At 34.6% G+C, this 13,999-nt stretch overlaps 1 protein-coding gene across 2 annotated transcripts; it reads right to left on the bottom strand.

Moving 5' to 3' along the window:
- Nucleotides 1–208: 208 nt before the first annotated feature.
- Nucleotides 209–13,154, bottom strand: LOC111058224. 2 transcript variants are annotated; one of them, XM_039443901.1, is made up of 9 exons: nucleotides 13,068–13,154; nucleotides 11,263–11,467; nucleotides 10,209–10,424; nucleotides 8,872–9,220; nucleotides 7,430–7,627; nucleotides 6,546–6,924; nucleotides 4,569–4,817; nucleotides 3,851–4,000; nucleotides 209–1,997 (listed from the first exon to the last, which is right to left on the bottom strand). In XM_039443901.1, exons 2-9 carry the CDS (start codon nucleotides 11,463–11,465, stop codon nucleotides 1,681–1,683), a joined length of 2,061 nt encoding a protein of 686 aa, XP_039299835.1. In that variant the 5' UTR covers nucleotides 11,466–11,467; nucleotides 13,068–13,154; the 3' UTR covers nucleotides 209–1,680. The 2 variants fall into 2 exon arrangements, with proteins under 2 accessions (XP_039299835.1, XP_039299834.1); XM_039443900.1 differs by lacking the exon at nucleotides 13,068–13,154 and having other exon boundaries at nucleotides 11,263–13,048.
- Between the last annotated feature and the right edge of the window lie 845 nt (nucleotides 13,155–13,999).

Below are 13,999 nucleotides of genomic sequence, written 5' to 3'. Positions count from 1 at the left end.
GTAGATGTTTCCATGTCCCATCCTAGTCACTGATTGCTAGAGGCCCTAGATCCACTTATTGAAAGGCCCATTCATAACACTATAGCCTAATGAATGTCAAAAAGGCCTTTTTGAATTCGTTACCATAGATTTAATTATAATATACTTTTTCCAATTGAACTATCGTTACCATACATCAAATAGATGCATTTGCATCATGGGCCTAAATATTATCATGTTTTTTGACGGTGAATTTTAAAAATGAATTGAGTATTTTAACTGGTGAGCCTTCTTCAAATTATTGATCAGAGTGAGGAAATATATTGATTACTGATATATTAGTAGCAGCATATCGCTTATTACACTAGGACTCTAGACAGAGGACAGAGAATTTGTAAAAAGGTATAGTAATAAATTATCATTAAACTCGGTAAATTACTTTCAGTAGAACAAGTTTATTGAATAAATAAATGAAAGTCTATATACAGAAACATTGTAATATATAATTTAAAATGATGTCATCATTACTATAAACAATGCACTAAATCAATTATTCAATAGTCACAGTAAATTTTAAAATAATAAAATATATACAATAAGAATAAAGTTTACAATTCAGTATATATAACTAACAAATAATTGATAATTATATTTACAACGTTGGGAATGAAGAAGTACTTATTTTGAAGATTCGCTATTTTGCAATTGAGTAACATACTGAACTTCTATTGTTTTACTTTGCAAAAATTTGTTCACACTATAATGTGAACATTCAAACCGCGCGCCACTCAATAACTTTACAAGTTAAGTGCAATGAATTGAAACAATGTAATCAATGTTATTATAATTGAATATTTATTAAAAGTAATCAAAATAGGTCTAAATAATATTATTTATAATATAACATAACCAAAAACATTAAGTATAAACTGCAACTGCACAAATATTGAGTATATATGAAATGTAACTAAATTAATTTTTTTCTTTATTACAAACTTAAACCTAAAAACTAATATAAAAATATTTACAATGTATTATAATATATTTTATCTTAATTAAAATGATAAGAATTAATGATTTGTCATAATATATTTTATTCAATTTTGAGGTTAGAATGTCTTTTTGGAGGGTTTCTGATTGCTCATCCTTCTTGTTTTGTTTGAGAGCTGGTAAAGGAAACATCAATTGTTTGGGGTATGAAATCTGGATATGAAACCTATTTTATATTATATTATATTCATTATAAGACCTTAAAGATATTTCTTTAAGGTCTATATCTTTAAGGTCTTTGTATTCATTTTATAAGGGCCCAGTTAGTTTTTTATGAGTCACTTCTCCTTTGTAAATGTAGTAATAAGACCTTACATAATGGGATATATACAATTTCAATGCAAAATCATTCTTGTACTTTGGGCTAAAGACGCCAGTAGAATAAAGACTATTATTGGAATCAATAGTTGTTTGTATTGCCGAACCTCCAACATCATTTTTATTACATTAAATAAATAATAATCATTTTTCCGAACTGAATGGAACGTTTCAGAAGTACCTAAATGGTGTTTGGGTCAATAGCACCCGGTATTGTGAAAGAACTAGGTTCGGAAGAGCGCATTCCTCTTCAACTCTTGAAGAAAGTAGGAGAGGTGTGCCACAACACATTGTGAATTGCAACCAGTATAGTCGTGTATTCTATTAAATTATTTAATAAAATACGCGAGCATACTGGTCGCAAAAATCATTGCACAAGGGACACCGCAGGTTGATTTGGTGTGCGGGATTCTGCTGGGCACATCCTTCACACATACAAAGATGTAAACACGGCAAACATATATGTGTTGAAGGATGGTCCAGACAGATCACGCAAGGCCGGACCCGACCAACATCCTCATTCTGTGGAGGGATGGGAATTTCCCCCTGGCCACGACCAGCGAATCCGCGTCCCACTCTCCCTCTCCTGGGTCCTCGTCCACGGCCTCTCCTAACTCTCGGAGCACCTCCAGCTGCTGGTCGAGCTTCTTCTGGTGGAGCCAAGAATCAAGAATTTTATTTGGTGTGAAACTTTACAAGAAAGCAACATTGTCAAACAATTTATAATACAACCTCTGTCGTAAGTTATATAGTTGAAACAATTTACATTTGGTTATCATATAATTTACAAATTCATTATACTGAATATTTTTGCTTTCAGCCAGTTACCTAAGACTCTACTGAATTGTTTTGATGGTAGTTTTTACACACTGCTTGGTAATTTATTATAGAGAAGAATCTGCTGATACCTATGACTTTCAATGGATTTGTGCAGTTCAACCCTAGGTCTCACAACGAAGTCCTTTTGTATCGTAATGTAAGAGTGAGTTTCCGAGATTTCATTATATAAATGAATATTGTTCTTAACAAAAACTAAATGATAAAAAATGTACAGACATGGCAAAGTCATTATTTTGTTTTCCGGAAAAATATTCCTACAAGTTTCATTATAACTCAGATGAAATATTATTCTCATTGCCGTTTTCTGCCATATGAAGGCATTTTTAGCTGAAGGTGAGTTACCCCATAATTTTACACCGTAAATGAGATGTGAATGGATCAGTCCATAATAGATCATTACAATGACATTCCAGCTCACTCAAGCCTTCAAGCCTTCTCAAGAGAAAATTAATACGAGCAAGCTTTTTACATACACTTCCAACATGATGATTCCAAGTGAGTTTACTATCCATGAATATTCCCAGTAGTCTAACAGGCTGAAATAAATCATCTCCCACATTCAGATTACATTTGTTAGTAAGTGAGAAAATTAATTGTTCTGTTTTATTTCCATTAATAGTCAGTATATTAGCTTCAAACCACAATTTTGATTCTTCTAAGGCCCTATCAAGTTTATTTCCAACACTTTTCAAGTCAACATCTGAGTGAACCATGGTTGTGTCGTCTGCATACAATACAGAGAATACAGAATTATTGAAGCTGAAATTATTAATAAATACTAAAAATTGAAAAGGTCCAAGTACGGATCTCCGTGGGACTTCTACTTTCACTTCCAGAAATGTCGAATTCATATAGTCACAGCTGACCATCTGTTTTCTACCATTCAAATATGTTTGAATATGCCTTAGCTCCTTGTCAACAACTCCATACTTTTCTAACTTAGTACCTAGAATTGAGTGCGAAACACACTCAAAGGTTTTACCCAAATCTATCATGACAGATCCCATAGTAAGCTTTTGTTAGAAACCATCCAATACCAAATCAACAACTTTCTAAACTGCATCTATTGTGGAGTGGTTGGGCCGAAAGCCAAACTGTAGTGAATAAAGTAGATTATTACAAACAAAATATTTATTAAGTTGAATTAGAAAGCATGATTCAATAATTTTACTCAATATGGGCACAATTGCTGTTGGTCTATAATTCACAGACTCATTTGGATCACCTTTCTTAAATATTTGCATTACCTTGGTTACTTTCAGGCAGGCAGGGAATAAACCATTTACAAGAACAAAATTTACAATATAAGTAAGTTGGAATAGAATAACATCATGCTGAACCGGCTTCTTGAGAAGCGAAACGTCAATATCAAAGTCAACAAGTCGCATATCGATAATAGTCACAATCACTAAAACAACAAGTTCTGAAGTGAAAGTCGAGAGTATTGAAACAATTATTCACTGTTTTAACTTTACTAGTCAAGTAATAGGTCAGCTTGTAAGAGCCAAAACAATTTTAAGATCAATTGATTTCATACAAAAACTATCTGCTCGCTTGAACAAGAACACTTGACAACTGATATCAAACACGAATATAAGACGAAATAAACTTTCCTAATAAAATTTAAACTTGTTTAAAATAGCTATTATGAAGATCAACTAACCAGGCAGATCCCGTACTACCAATGGAGCCAATGGAGCTGGTGGAGCCAATGGTGCTGGTGGAGCCAATGGAGCTGGTGGAGCGGCAAGTGGCACTTCTTCCACAAGTGCAACGCCTTGCCCCATAAACTCCTCCCAGTTTACAATGTCATCTGTAATAATACAGTCAATATTAGAAGAAAAATAAATGTTATAGTGAGCAGTATCTGTTTCAGAAGATCCAATAGCATGAGAGAGCACTAATTTACAATACAGTTATTACAATATTACAATTCAGTTTTTGCTATTTTAGCAAAAAAAAAAAAAAATGAAGACATTTTTTCAAAAATGTCACACCTTGTTTTCTCCACGCGTCTCATGCGATCAAGGCAACCCTCAATATACTATTCTTGATTTCTCTCAACCCGTAGTGTTGTCTGCCATGCACGAGTCTACTCTGTATCTAGTTTTCTGTATCAATTGTTTAATAGTTGAGTATTGACCAAAACTAGTCTCTCCTTTTCTATGAATATGTGGTTGTGACAATAACAGTAATTAATCTATCACGGATTTCCTCCACTTCACTTCAACAGCTAGGCAGGAAAGAAAGCCTTGACTTTCCCAACTCATTTCCTGTAGATGGTGGCTTGCCATTGATAAATAAATTATTCATTTTTAATATATAGTAGAAGGTACAAATATTAATTTGATCGGTTGGATGAAATTCTGTCAAAACCCCACCTCCATCAAAATTCGCCTCAGCGTCTTCGTCCTGGTCAGCAGGATCAAGAACACCCATCAATCCATCAGCAGTGTGCGACACCGTCCGCAAAAAGTGGATTAATGTTATTCTTTGATTGACTAGCTCAATGAGGCTCCGCCTGATTGAGGTAGTCAGCTGCTCACCTCTTCTCCGCCTTACATTGACATTGTGCAGGTTGGCTCTTTGAAAGTCATCAAAACTTTCCTGCTCAATGTCTTGAAGCCGGTCTGGGAAGCAACAAAAAATCTGTTATACAAACTTCTAACAAAATGACATAGCGGAATGATGAAAAGTATAAAGTACTTCTATTTCATAACATTGTGCTTGGCACTCATATACCTATGTTATTCGCGCACAAATAATACAAATAAGCTTCAACTACATAGTCTACGGCAATGAATAGTACAAAGGTGATTATATGGTCGGTGACATATGGTATTGAATTAAAAAGACTAAGAAATTTCTCAGTCTTTTTCATTCAATATGAATAATTACGTAATTAATAATAAAAGTATTGACAATCTCATAAATGTAGTCATGGGCCCGATATATCGTGTTTGGCATAGTATAAGCTTGTGTTTTATCCAGCTGTTATAGTATATTTGAATGAGCGTTAGCGAGTTCTTAATTTCGAATTACTGAAAGCCAAAGTCGTTGTCAGTCTGTTTGTATGTTCTACAATAACTGTAGAAAGAATTGTTCAATCAGCTTTAAATTTTGAACACGTATTCTATGAACCTTTTTACAGGCCAAGTTCGTTGGACAACAAAACTGACTCACTCCTTCGTCCTTTTAAAGTGTATAGAAAAATGTGGTATTGCTCCTACACAGACAGTCCTCCATGAGCTGACACATCATTTCATCTGGTTATTAGGCTACATATAAAACATAATTTACAACTTTTACACCAACAAACTGATACTGGTTGAGATATCAATGTGCGGTTCTTTCCATGCATGTTGTCTTGTAACTCTGTATCGAAATCATGTATCACATGACCACCTTCTCATTAAAAAAAATGAATTTGGATTTAGATGAGGGTCAAAGATGTTTAAGCGACTGAGTAATTCTTGAAGAGTGTTTTTTCATTTCAAATAGTATTCCAAATGAAACCTATTGTCAAATTATTCCTCTGAAAGAAATATTCAACTGTTTTCATGATTTTCACCAACTCTGTATAAATAAAAGTTTCTGGTTTCAAAGATTACAATACAAAAGTTCATGAGTGGGTTCTCCAACCGAGGGGGTCAGTAGTCATCTCAATGCGGCATTCGGTGAGCAATGAACGGTGTTAGATTGAGAGAGAATTATGCCAGCTGTTTCTGAAAACGGCTCAGAAACAGTTGGCATATTCATAACTCTCCAACTGTGTTCGATGTTGAAAGAATGTCACATGTATGGAGTCGGCTCAATCTATTTAACATAATTTTTCAATGACCATTAGTCAAAGACCTTAAAGATGCATAGACTCACATGCAGCGCTAGTGTCGTACTTGGAATTGAAATCCGCCATTGAGGGAGCCTATTGTCAAATAGTTATTGAGTTATTACATACCAATGTCACCAATGCCTTTGTGATCTATAGTATTACAAATATTATTTATATAATATCTTGTGCTAAAATACCCCAATCGCGGCCTTCAATTTCAAGTAAGAGCTATCATTGGGAAGGCATAGGCATTGTGGGTCTATATCTCTTTAAGGTCTTTGCCATTAGTTGAACTGAGGATGTGAGGTCCTGATTAAGTTAATATTTTTATAAATAGAGGTGATATTGACAAAATAAGTGTTTCATCGTCATATACTATAGTGAAACACCACAAAATTTCAACCTACACAACCTATTTTTAACAGCTAATTACTTTTCAAATGTATTGTGACTGTTAGTCAAAGTATAAGGGTTTGAAGAAGTGATTTGCAATAAAACTATGTGCTTATGTTTTCCAATTACTCACTGACGAATCTCCAAATATTTGGATGCGACCCAAGATTGGCAAGCAATCTTGAGTGGAAACCCTCCAGGTCATTGTTGGTCCTCCTTGCCACGCCGAAGTTGGAGATGCTAGCCGCACCTACTCTTCCCAACCAATATCTCCGAACATATCCGATTAGCTCCTGCAATCGGATATCCATTTGTGCCTCGTTGATATAGTTACTGATGGCAACCAGGCCATCAGCAATTGTGCAATTTTGAGGCACATTGGGATCGTTCGGGGCGTTATCGGCTGGTAAGTGCGCCAGCGCCATCACCATTTTAACGACCTGCATTACTAAATGGTCATCGCGGCATAGCTGAGCTAGACCTGCTATCCGACGCACCTTTCTCCAAATTGCCTGTAAAATAGAATGCCCTGTGTGTTACATATTCTTTTTATATTGTTGCACTTCTGTAAAAGTTATTATGATATATCCTAAAACTATTGAACACTACTGTAGAACAACTTAAATTTGTCTAAAAATGTTTGTGTTTTGACTCAGCTTTCTTTCGTTTGTCTGTATGTAGGTTACTGCATTTACGGCTAGATGCGTCAATTTATTCTCGTGGTATCTTGCAGAATTTTTTTAATTGTGCGTCAATGTATTATGTATATGTAAAGTTTTGATGAAATTATGCGTTCGAGAGCGGACAAAGGAGAAAGGATATTCACTGTTGAAGAATGTTTACCTTGTATGTGCCCCTCTGTACATGCATTTTCTATAGGTATTATAATCATCTTGAAACAAGTGACATGTAATTCATATTAGAAGAGATTTAGATATGAATAATATTTTCTTTGACACTCTATACTTATGACCGGAATATTGGACTTAAGCAGCACCGCTGTATTCAAATACTTACATAGCAAAAATGAAACCAGCACCCATGATGTCGCGCCTCGGGGAACACCTGCATTACCACATTCACAAGACCCGCCTCAAAGTCTGTGGTGATGAACTCCACTCTCCATGTGACTAGGTGTTGTCTCACGAATTGCAGAATTGGTAAATACGATTCTGCAGTTCGTGAGGTCATCACGAAGTAGGCGATTGGGAATACCTGAAAAAAAGAATATTTATTATCTATTACTTTATGCTCATTAATACAATCTGATGGAAGAGATAAACCTGTTTCAGTCGGGAATTTCTTTGTGTACAAAACTTAAACATGTACGGTATTATAAATCTAGTAATTTTTGCTAGTGCTCTACCGGTTTCAACCAAACAGCTCACAATAATTATCGTTAATATAATGAGACACTACAAATATCCAAGGATATTCAAAACTATGTCGTTTATATTCCAAAGAATTTTCCACATTGCTGAAGAACCACTGCTTATCATAGTTTAAACAGAATGTACGGTTTGAAAGAAGAACGTCAATTCAAATATGGAATTCAAATGCATTATGGTGAATTTTTATGGTGAAGAATTTCAATTTGAAAACCTTCTCAATATTGAACTATTTTTATTATATTCTTAAGTTTTACAAGATTACACACTCACAATCTTGCAAATTATTGAAGGTAATTTCCAATGTAGACCTAACCGTCCTGACCCTCCACACTTATACTTCAAGAGTATCTCTCATTTGCCAAATTCAAAGATTCATAAATCAGAAATGTTTATAGCAGATGATCGCTCCTCTACATTCTTCCTAAAATATTCAAAAATTTTCTGTTGAAATGATAGAGGATAATGAATACATGATTGTTGAGGTAATCCTTACTTCTTGAAACTGCCGTACTAAATATTAATAAATAATATACTTTGGCTTGCTTTGCAGCTCACTTATGAATTTGTTATATGCGGACGCGTTTTGAACATTGATACTCAACGCTCCTTGCAGAGATATCAATGTTGAACATTCTTCTCCAAGGATGAACATCGATGTTCGAAATGCGTCCGCAACTCAAAAAATCGTGAGCTGCAAAAAAAGCAGAAGTACATTATACATCAATATTTATAATTCAAACGTTATATTCTATTATTTTTATATAAATACTGCTTAATTTCCCTAGTGCCTATTCTCTTTCGAAACTTTTGCATTTATAATTATTTTGTAATGGTTGAGAAATTTCCATTACAAACTACAATATTAATAACTTGGCACAGCTTTGATATTATATTGATAACTTCAAATCCTCCTCATTTCAATTATTTACATCTAGAATCTTCATTTTTTATATTATATTTATTTTGTTAAGCCTATTAGTTGATCTAGAGTTTGTTATCGAAAAAAATTTTCATTAGCGAGCCTAAAGAGTAAATATTAAGTCCTAAAAATGTTTAAATTTTACTTACGACATCCATGTACAATAGGTGTACAGTAAACAGCTGTACCAGGCCTCCTGGGCTTCTAGGGACGACTTTGAAAGTTCCATCAAGGAACATGTGGTTCGCCTGATCCAGGTGGACAATCGCATCAACCAGTCTCCTGCTGGCAAACCCGATTGTTCCGCCTCCCACTTCTGCCACAAAGAAGTCACTCTGTCCATCTCTCGTTCGACGAAGGTTGGCAAAGCGATCTTCCTGAAGGGACGCCCGCATCTCTTCGATGGATTGTGGCGTTTTGGGCTGAATCGCCCTCCTAGATCTGGCCATAGTTCGCAGAACCGTAGATCTTGATAGTCGTACAGCTGCATCTCTATGTCTGGGAAAGTAATTGAAGAAAAAATATTTAATAGTCACGTGTGTTGTCATGAACTATGAGATTTTTAACAAACATCCAAATAAAAACAGTTGAAAATGTTTGAAATAATCTGGAATCGTATTTCAATGAATCTTAACTTTAATTTTAACCGCATGAAAATCTCCATGGGAGTGAGATGAAGCACACAGATTTTTCTTATAAATAAGACAGAGAACAGTGGGCCTAGCCTTAAAATACAATAAATAGCATAAGAAGTTCCGCTCTTCTTTTAAAATGTTGCGGAATAAATTGAACACCAAAATAAAAAAATATATTTTAATAGATTTATTTATATATTAATAGATAGCAAACTTTAAAATAATTTCCAAAAATATTTTAATGAAGTTCATGATGATTGAAAATTTCTATAACTTACTCTTGTTCTCAATAGAATCTTGACACATCATTAAAATATCATTTTTTCTCAAAAAGAGTTTACTGATTCAACTTCAAAATAAATGTTTAATTCTTGGTCTACCATCAGATGATACCAATTGAACACAACATTGCAGTGTTCCTGTCTGACGGTCTGGGAACTGGACGCCTCCAATTTAAAAAATTGAACCTAGTAATTCGAAATATTCAAATTGAGGAACGTCATTAATTAATTAATAATCTATCAATTTAGTGATGCGTTAATTTGTATACTGTAAATTACTTCAACAACCATACATCACAAACGGTGAGACAAGCCGAATTTCATAACTTACAAAAAGGTAACGTTTTAGATTTATTCGAACAAAGTTCAAATTTATCATAGGTTACAACTAGTAGAAAGAAAGTTATTCGTTGTGTATATATAAATATATAATCAAAAATTGCTATTTTCAAATGTTGGAATTCAACAAATTCGGAAAGCACAAATCATTCTCCTACCGTCCTACAGTCAACATGGAAAAGACATAGCAAACACTTATACTTTAAAAAAGTATTTGTTTTCAATATTAACCTGATTGCTTCACCGGCGAAAATGGTGGGGATGGAAACATCTCTTTCCTCTCTCGCCCGCCTCTTCACGGTAGACAGGAATTTCTTTTTTTGCCCGCCTGCCGGATCTGGTCGGCAGTTGTGGAGTGGACTGTTGCGGCTCGGTATGATTGGCGACCTGTCAGCGACCCGCATCCACGCCAATGCAGGGCACTGCCGATTATTGCATCGTAAGTACCTGCAAATTATCAGAGGATAAAAACAAATCACATTTCTCTTTCCTCTCTTGTCAAATTCAACTTCTTGTTGAAGTACTTTAAATTAGTGAGCACCTCCGGCTGGAGAACTCGCTCACCAACGGCTGATAAGTCCGAAACTTATTCATATGGATTATGAATAGTTTTTGGCCAAGCCTGTTGTTCCTTCCCAATCATATTTATATGATAGGCTATATGTGATTGTATCCAAAAATAAATGAATAAATTTTACAGACAGATGAAAGGCGTAAGAAAATCAGTCAAGTCATAGACCTAACGTTCAGCCTATAATAAATAAGTCAGAATGTGATACTAGCGGGTAACCCGTGCTCCACAATAAGGGTCCATTTTAAAACTTGACAAACTGAAAACTTGACGTAATGAAATGTTGAGTAGTTGAAAATAGACCTATAACCATCCCCGGCTAATTAAAAATCTATAATATGCAAGATTTCAAGTTAATCAGTCCAGTCGTTGAGACTTGATGTTGCGTCAAACATGATTTTCCTATCGTACGGACGTATATAAGCTAGTTCTTTCCTTTATTATAGTATAGATTAACAAATATATTACAATTTCTGTAAGTTTAACTCTGGCTTTCATAATTCTTTTCTAGTTTATAATGAAAATAAATCGCAAGATAATGACCTTTGGAAATTGCTCCACCAAGATGGGTATCTTTATTGTACCCACAAGTTCAATAAAGTAGCCACGTACATCTGTGCGACCCCAGGATGGCTTATAAGTTGCTTTTCAATTCACAATAAATACCAAATTTACATTGATTGATTGATTATATGATTCACCAATTTTAATTACCTCTTGTCTTCGACGACTCTTCGAGTCCTGTAATAATACCCGTTCCCGTCTGCATAAATATGGCTTCCGGGTCTCTGCCCAGGGATCGTTTCCGATGGTCTTGGACCATCTGCATTGGCAGGACCAGGTTGTTGGTCCAAAACATCGGCATCTTCCTCCTCTTGAAGAGGAGGGACTCCTTCCCGGCCTTCTCCTTCAGCCATACCTGCATTTTGATTTAAAAGATTATAATATAATGTCTGTTCATAGTCCATATATTCCCTGTCTGTCCCAACGATACGTTAAGAGTGTTAAGCTGCGTTTACACCAGAGATATTAGATTAAACGGAGCTTGACAAACTTATGCACATCATGTGTATGATAAGTTATGTCAATCTAATATAATCTTCAAGGACGGAAAATTAAACATTTTGTTAATAAGTTTGGTGTGTACGCAGCTTAATATTGAATTTGTTGCAGAAGTATTTGATAAATAATACCTTCTGTGATATGAATTGTAACATCTGCGTAAAGAAATACCGCCATTATGAACAGGTAGCAAATTAGCAAAATGTGAAGTCAAAGTCATTACTTGCCAAATGAACTTACTGAGAATCATGCATGGGCTACATGTGATACGGTACTAAAGAGATAAAAATAAATATGTTGATAGAACTTCTAAAATTTGTGCTAATTGCTGATAAGCTAGAAGATCCATCATGTACATAAATGCGCCCAATGTGCCAAGTCTAAAACATTCGTTTTTTGAATTTTTTTAATTGTATTTATTTGTCCTTAAATTGAAAATTAAAAAAAAAACCTTACATATGTATTGACGCTTAGTTAAAAAAGGGATATTCCTGCCAAATCTCATACGATTATATCAAAGCGTTTGGCCGTAATCGTGTCACACAGACAGACAGGAGAAAGTAAATCCGAGTCGAATAAAAATCTCACTCACGATCGGTTAATAAGAAACTGCCGTTCCGGTTGAATAATATTATTTAAAACTAATTCAGCCCATACAATAAATAGTACAGTAAAATTAAAAAACAATTTACGATAGGATAGATGCAACTTAAAACTGTTTTAAGATCATAGCTCACACAAGTATTTTTAAGGTATTTTTTCAGCTCACAAGTCACGAGTAGTAAAACATATAATAAGATGTTAACTGACTAAATAATCGAGAAAATAATTATTATGAGCTGACTGTAGCCAAGCTCTAATTCAAACCCTAACTTGAGGTACGGCCGGACCAGCATTTCTTCAATGTGCGGACGACACGAGAAAAATGAAGAGCATGTATATGTAGGTACAGATAGGGAAACCGTTTGTCACGTTTGGGGTACGTGACACGGACGATTTTCCTATCTAACGGTTTCCCTAACAGGGTCACCCCGAGGTTAATAGGCGCCCATTTTGAAATGCCTAATACACAATTATTATTCTCATATATATTAAATATAACTTATTACCTACTTTATTTTTTGTGTGGCGAAAAATAGCGTTCGCACCAGGGGCAAAAATGTGTTTCCAGCTCTTAATATTTTCTAGTCAGAGGCCTACGGCCTAGGACTTGAAAACAATTTTCGGTCCTAGGAGCGAAATATACTATTTCATTCACTAACTTTAATTATTTTTATTGAATTCCATACTTTAAATTTGAAGACAGTGGATTTTCAACAGAGAATGAGAATTCATTAATTTCTAAAAGATACAAATGATAATATAAATTGTGGAAGTTTTATTCTTGTGACAAATTTATAGGACCGACGACTTATAGAGAATAATAGATTATATATAATATTATATTGAGAACTTACCTTACTCGAATAAAACTAATATGAAATTAAAATTTATATATACAACACTTAAAACTAAACTAATTATCAATAATATAAGAATTAATAAAACAACTGAACACATCACTACAAATTTGAAAAATGAAGAGAAAAAACTGAGAAAACTTAAAGCAAGAGATCTTAATTGACCGAGCGAAGTGAGGTCTAAGATTCAAGTCGATGGTTTGGCATTTCTCTTAATGTTTAAATATTTAAATGTTTATATGTTGCGCATTCACGGCGAAACGCGGTGATAGATTTTCATGAAATTTGACAGGTATGTTCCTTTTTTAATTGCACGTCGACGTATATACAAGGTTTTTGGAAATTTTGCATTTCAAGGATAATATAAAAGGAAAAAGGAGCCTCCTTCATACGCCAATATTAGAGTGAAAATTAGACTATAGAATTATTCATCATAAATCAGCTGACAAGTGATTACACAGATGTGTGGAGAAGCCAGTCTATTGCTGTATTTCCATAAGGTCTATAGTTTCAATCAGGTACTTGTGGATGAGAATACTGCGTGAGGTCTACTGTTCACAGAACTACTAGTAGTTGAAAATCTCATTTACTCAAACAAATATTCACACAAATATATATACACACACATACACGCAAACCTTCACAAAATAGCAGAACATTCACCCCACTTTTCGACCGAATTTGACTTATGATGCATGATTTTGGACCGCCTTGACGAGCGGTGAGTTTGAAATTTTGATCCATGAGGTGTCCTTAAGCGCGCCTCTCCACTAGGAAATACTGGAATGAAGTGAATCTATCGGGTGATTCTCATAAGAACATAATCTTATGAACTTATGTCATTGTGCGAAATATCAATGTGAAGACTATGTAGTTGGTGATGATGGGTTGAAGCTGAAAATTAGGTGTTTTTCATAATACAAGGAGCA

The sequence above is a fragment of the Nilaparvata lugens genome, unplaced genomic scaffold (genome assembly GCF_014356525.2).
Source record: "Nilaparvata lugens isolate BPH unplaced genomic scaffold, ASM1435652v1 scaffold2027, whole genome shotgun sequence".
Classification (NCBI taxonomy): Eukaryota; Metazoa; Arthropoda; class Insecta; order Hemiptera; family Delphacidae; genus Nilaparvata; species Nilaparvata lugens.
This window is presented reverse-complemented; position numbering and strand designations above follow the sequence as displayed.

Coding starts and splice junctions, on each gene's coding strand:
- LOC111058224 (XM_039443900.1), bottom strand. CDS start 11,516: ATGGACTATGAACAGACATTATATTATAATCTTTTAAATCAAAATGCA. Junction 9,221..10,208: donor TTCGCCGGTGAAGCAATCAG/GTTAATATTGAA, acceptor TTACTTTCCCAG/ACATAGAGATGCAGCTGTAC. Junction 6,925..7,429: donor GCTGGTTTCATTTTTGCTAT/GTAAGTATTTGA, acceptor TCTATTTTACAG/GCAATTTGGAGAAAGGTGCG.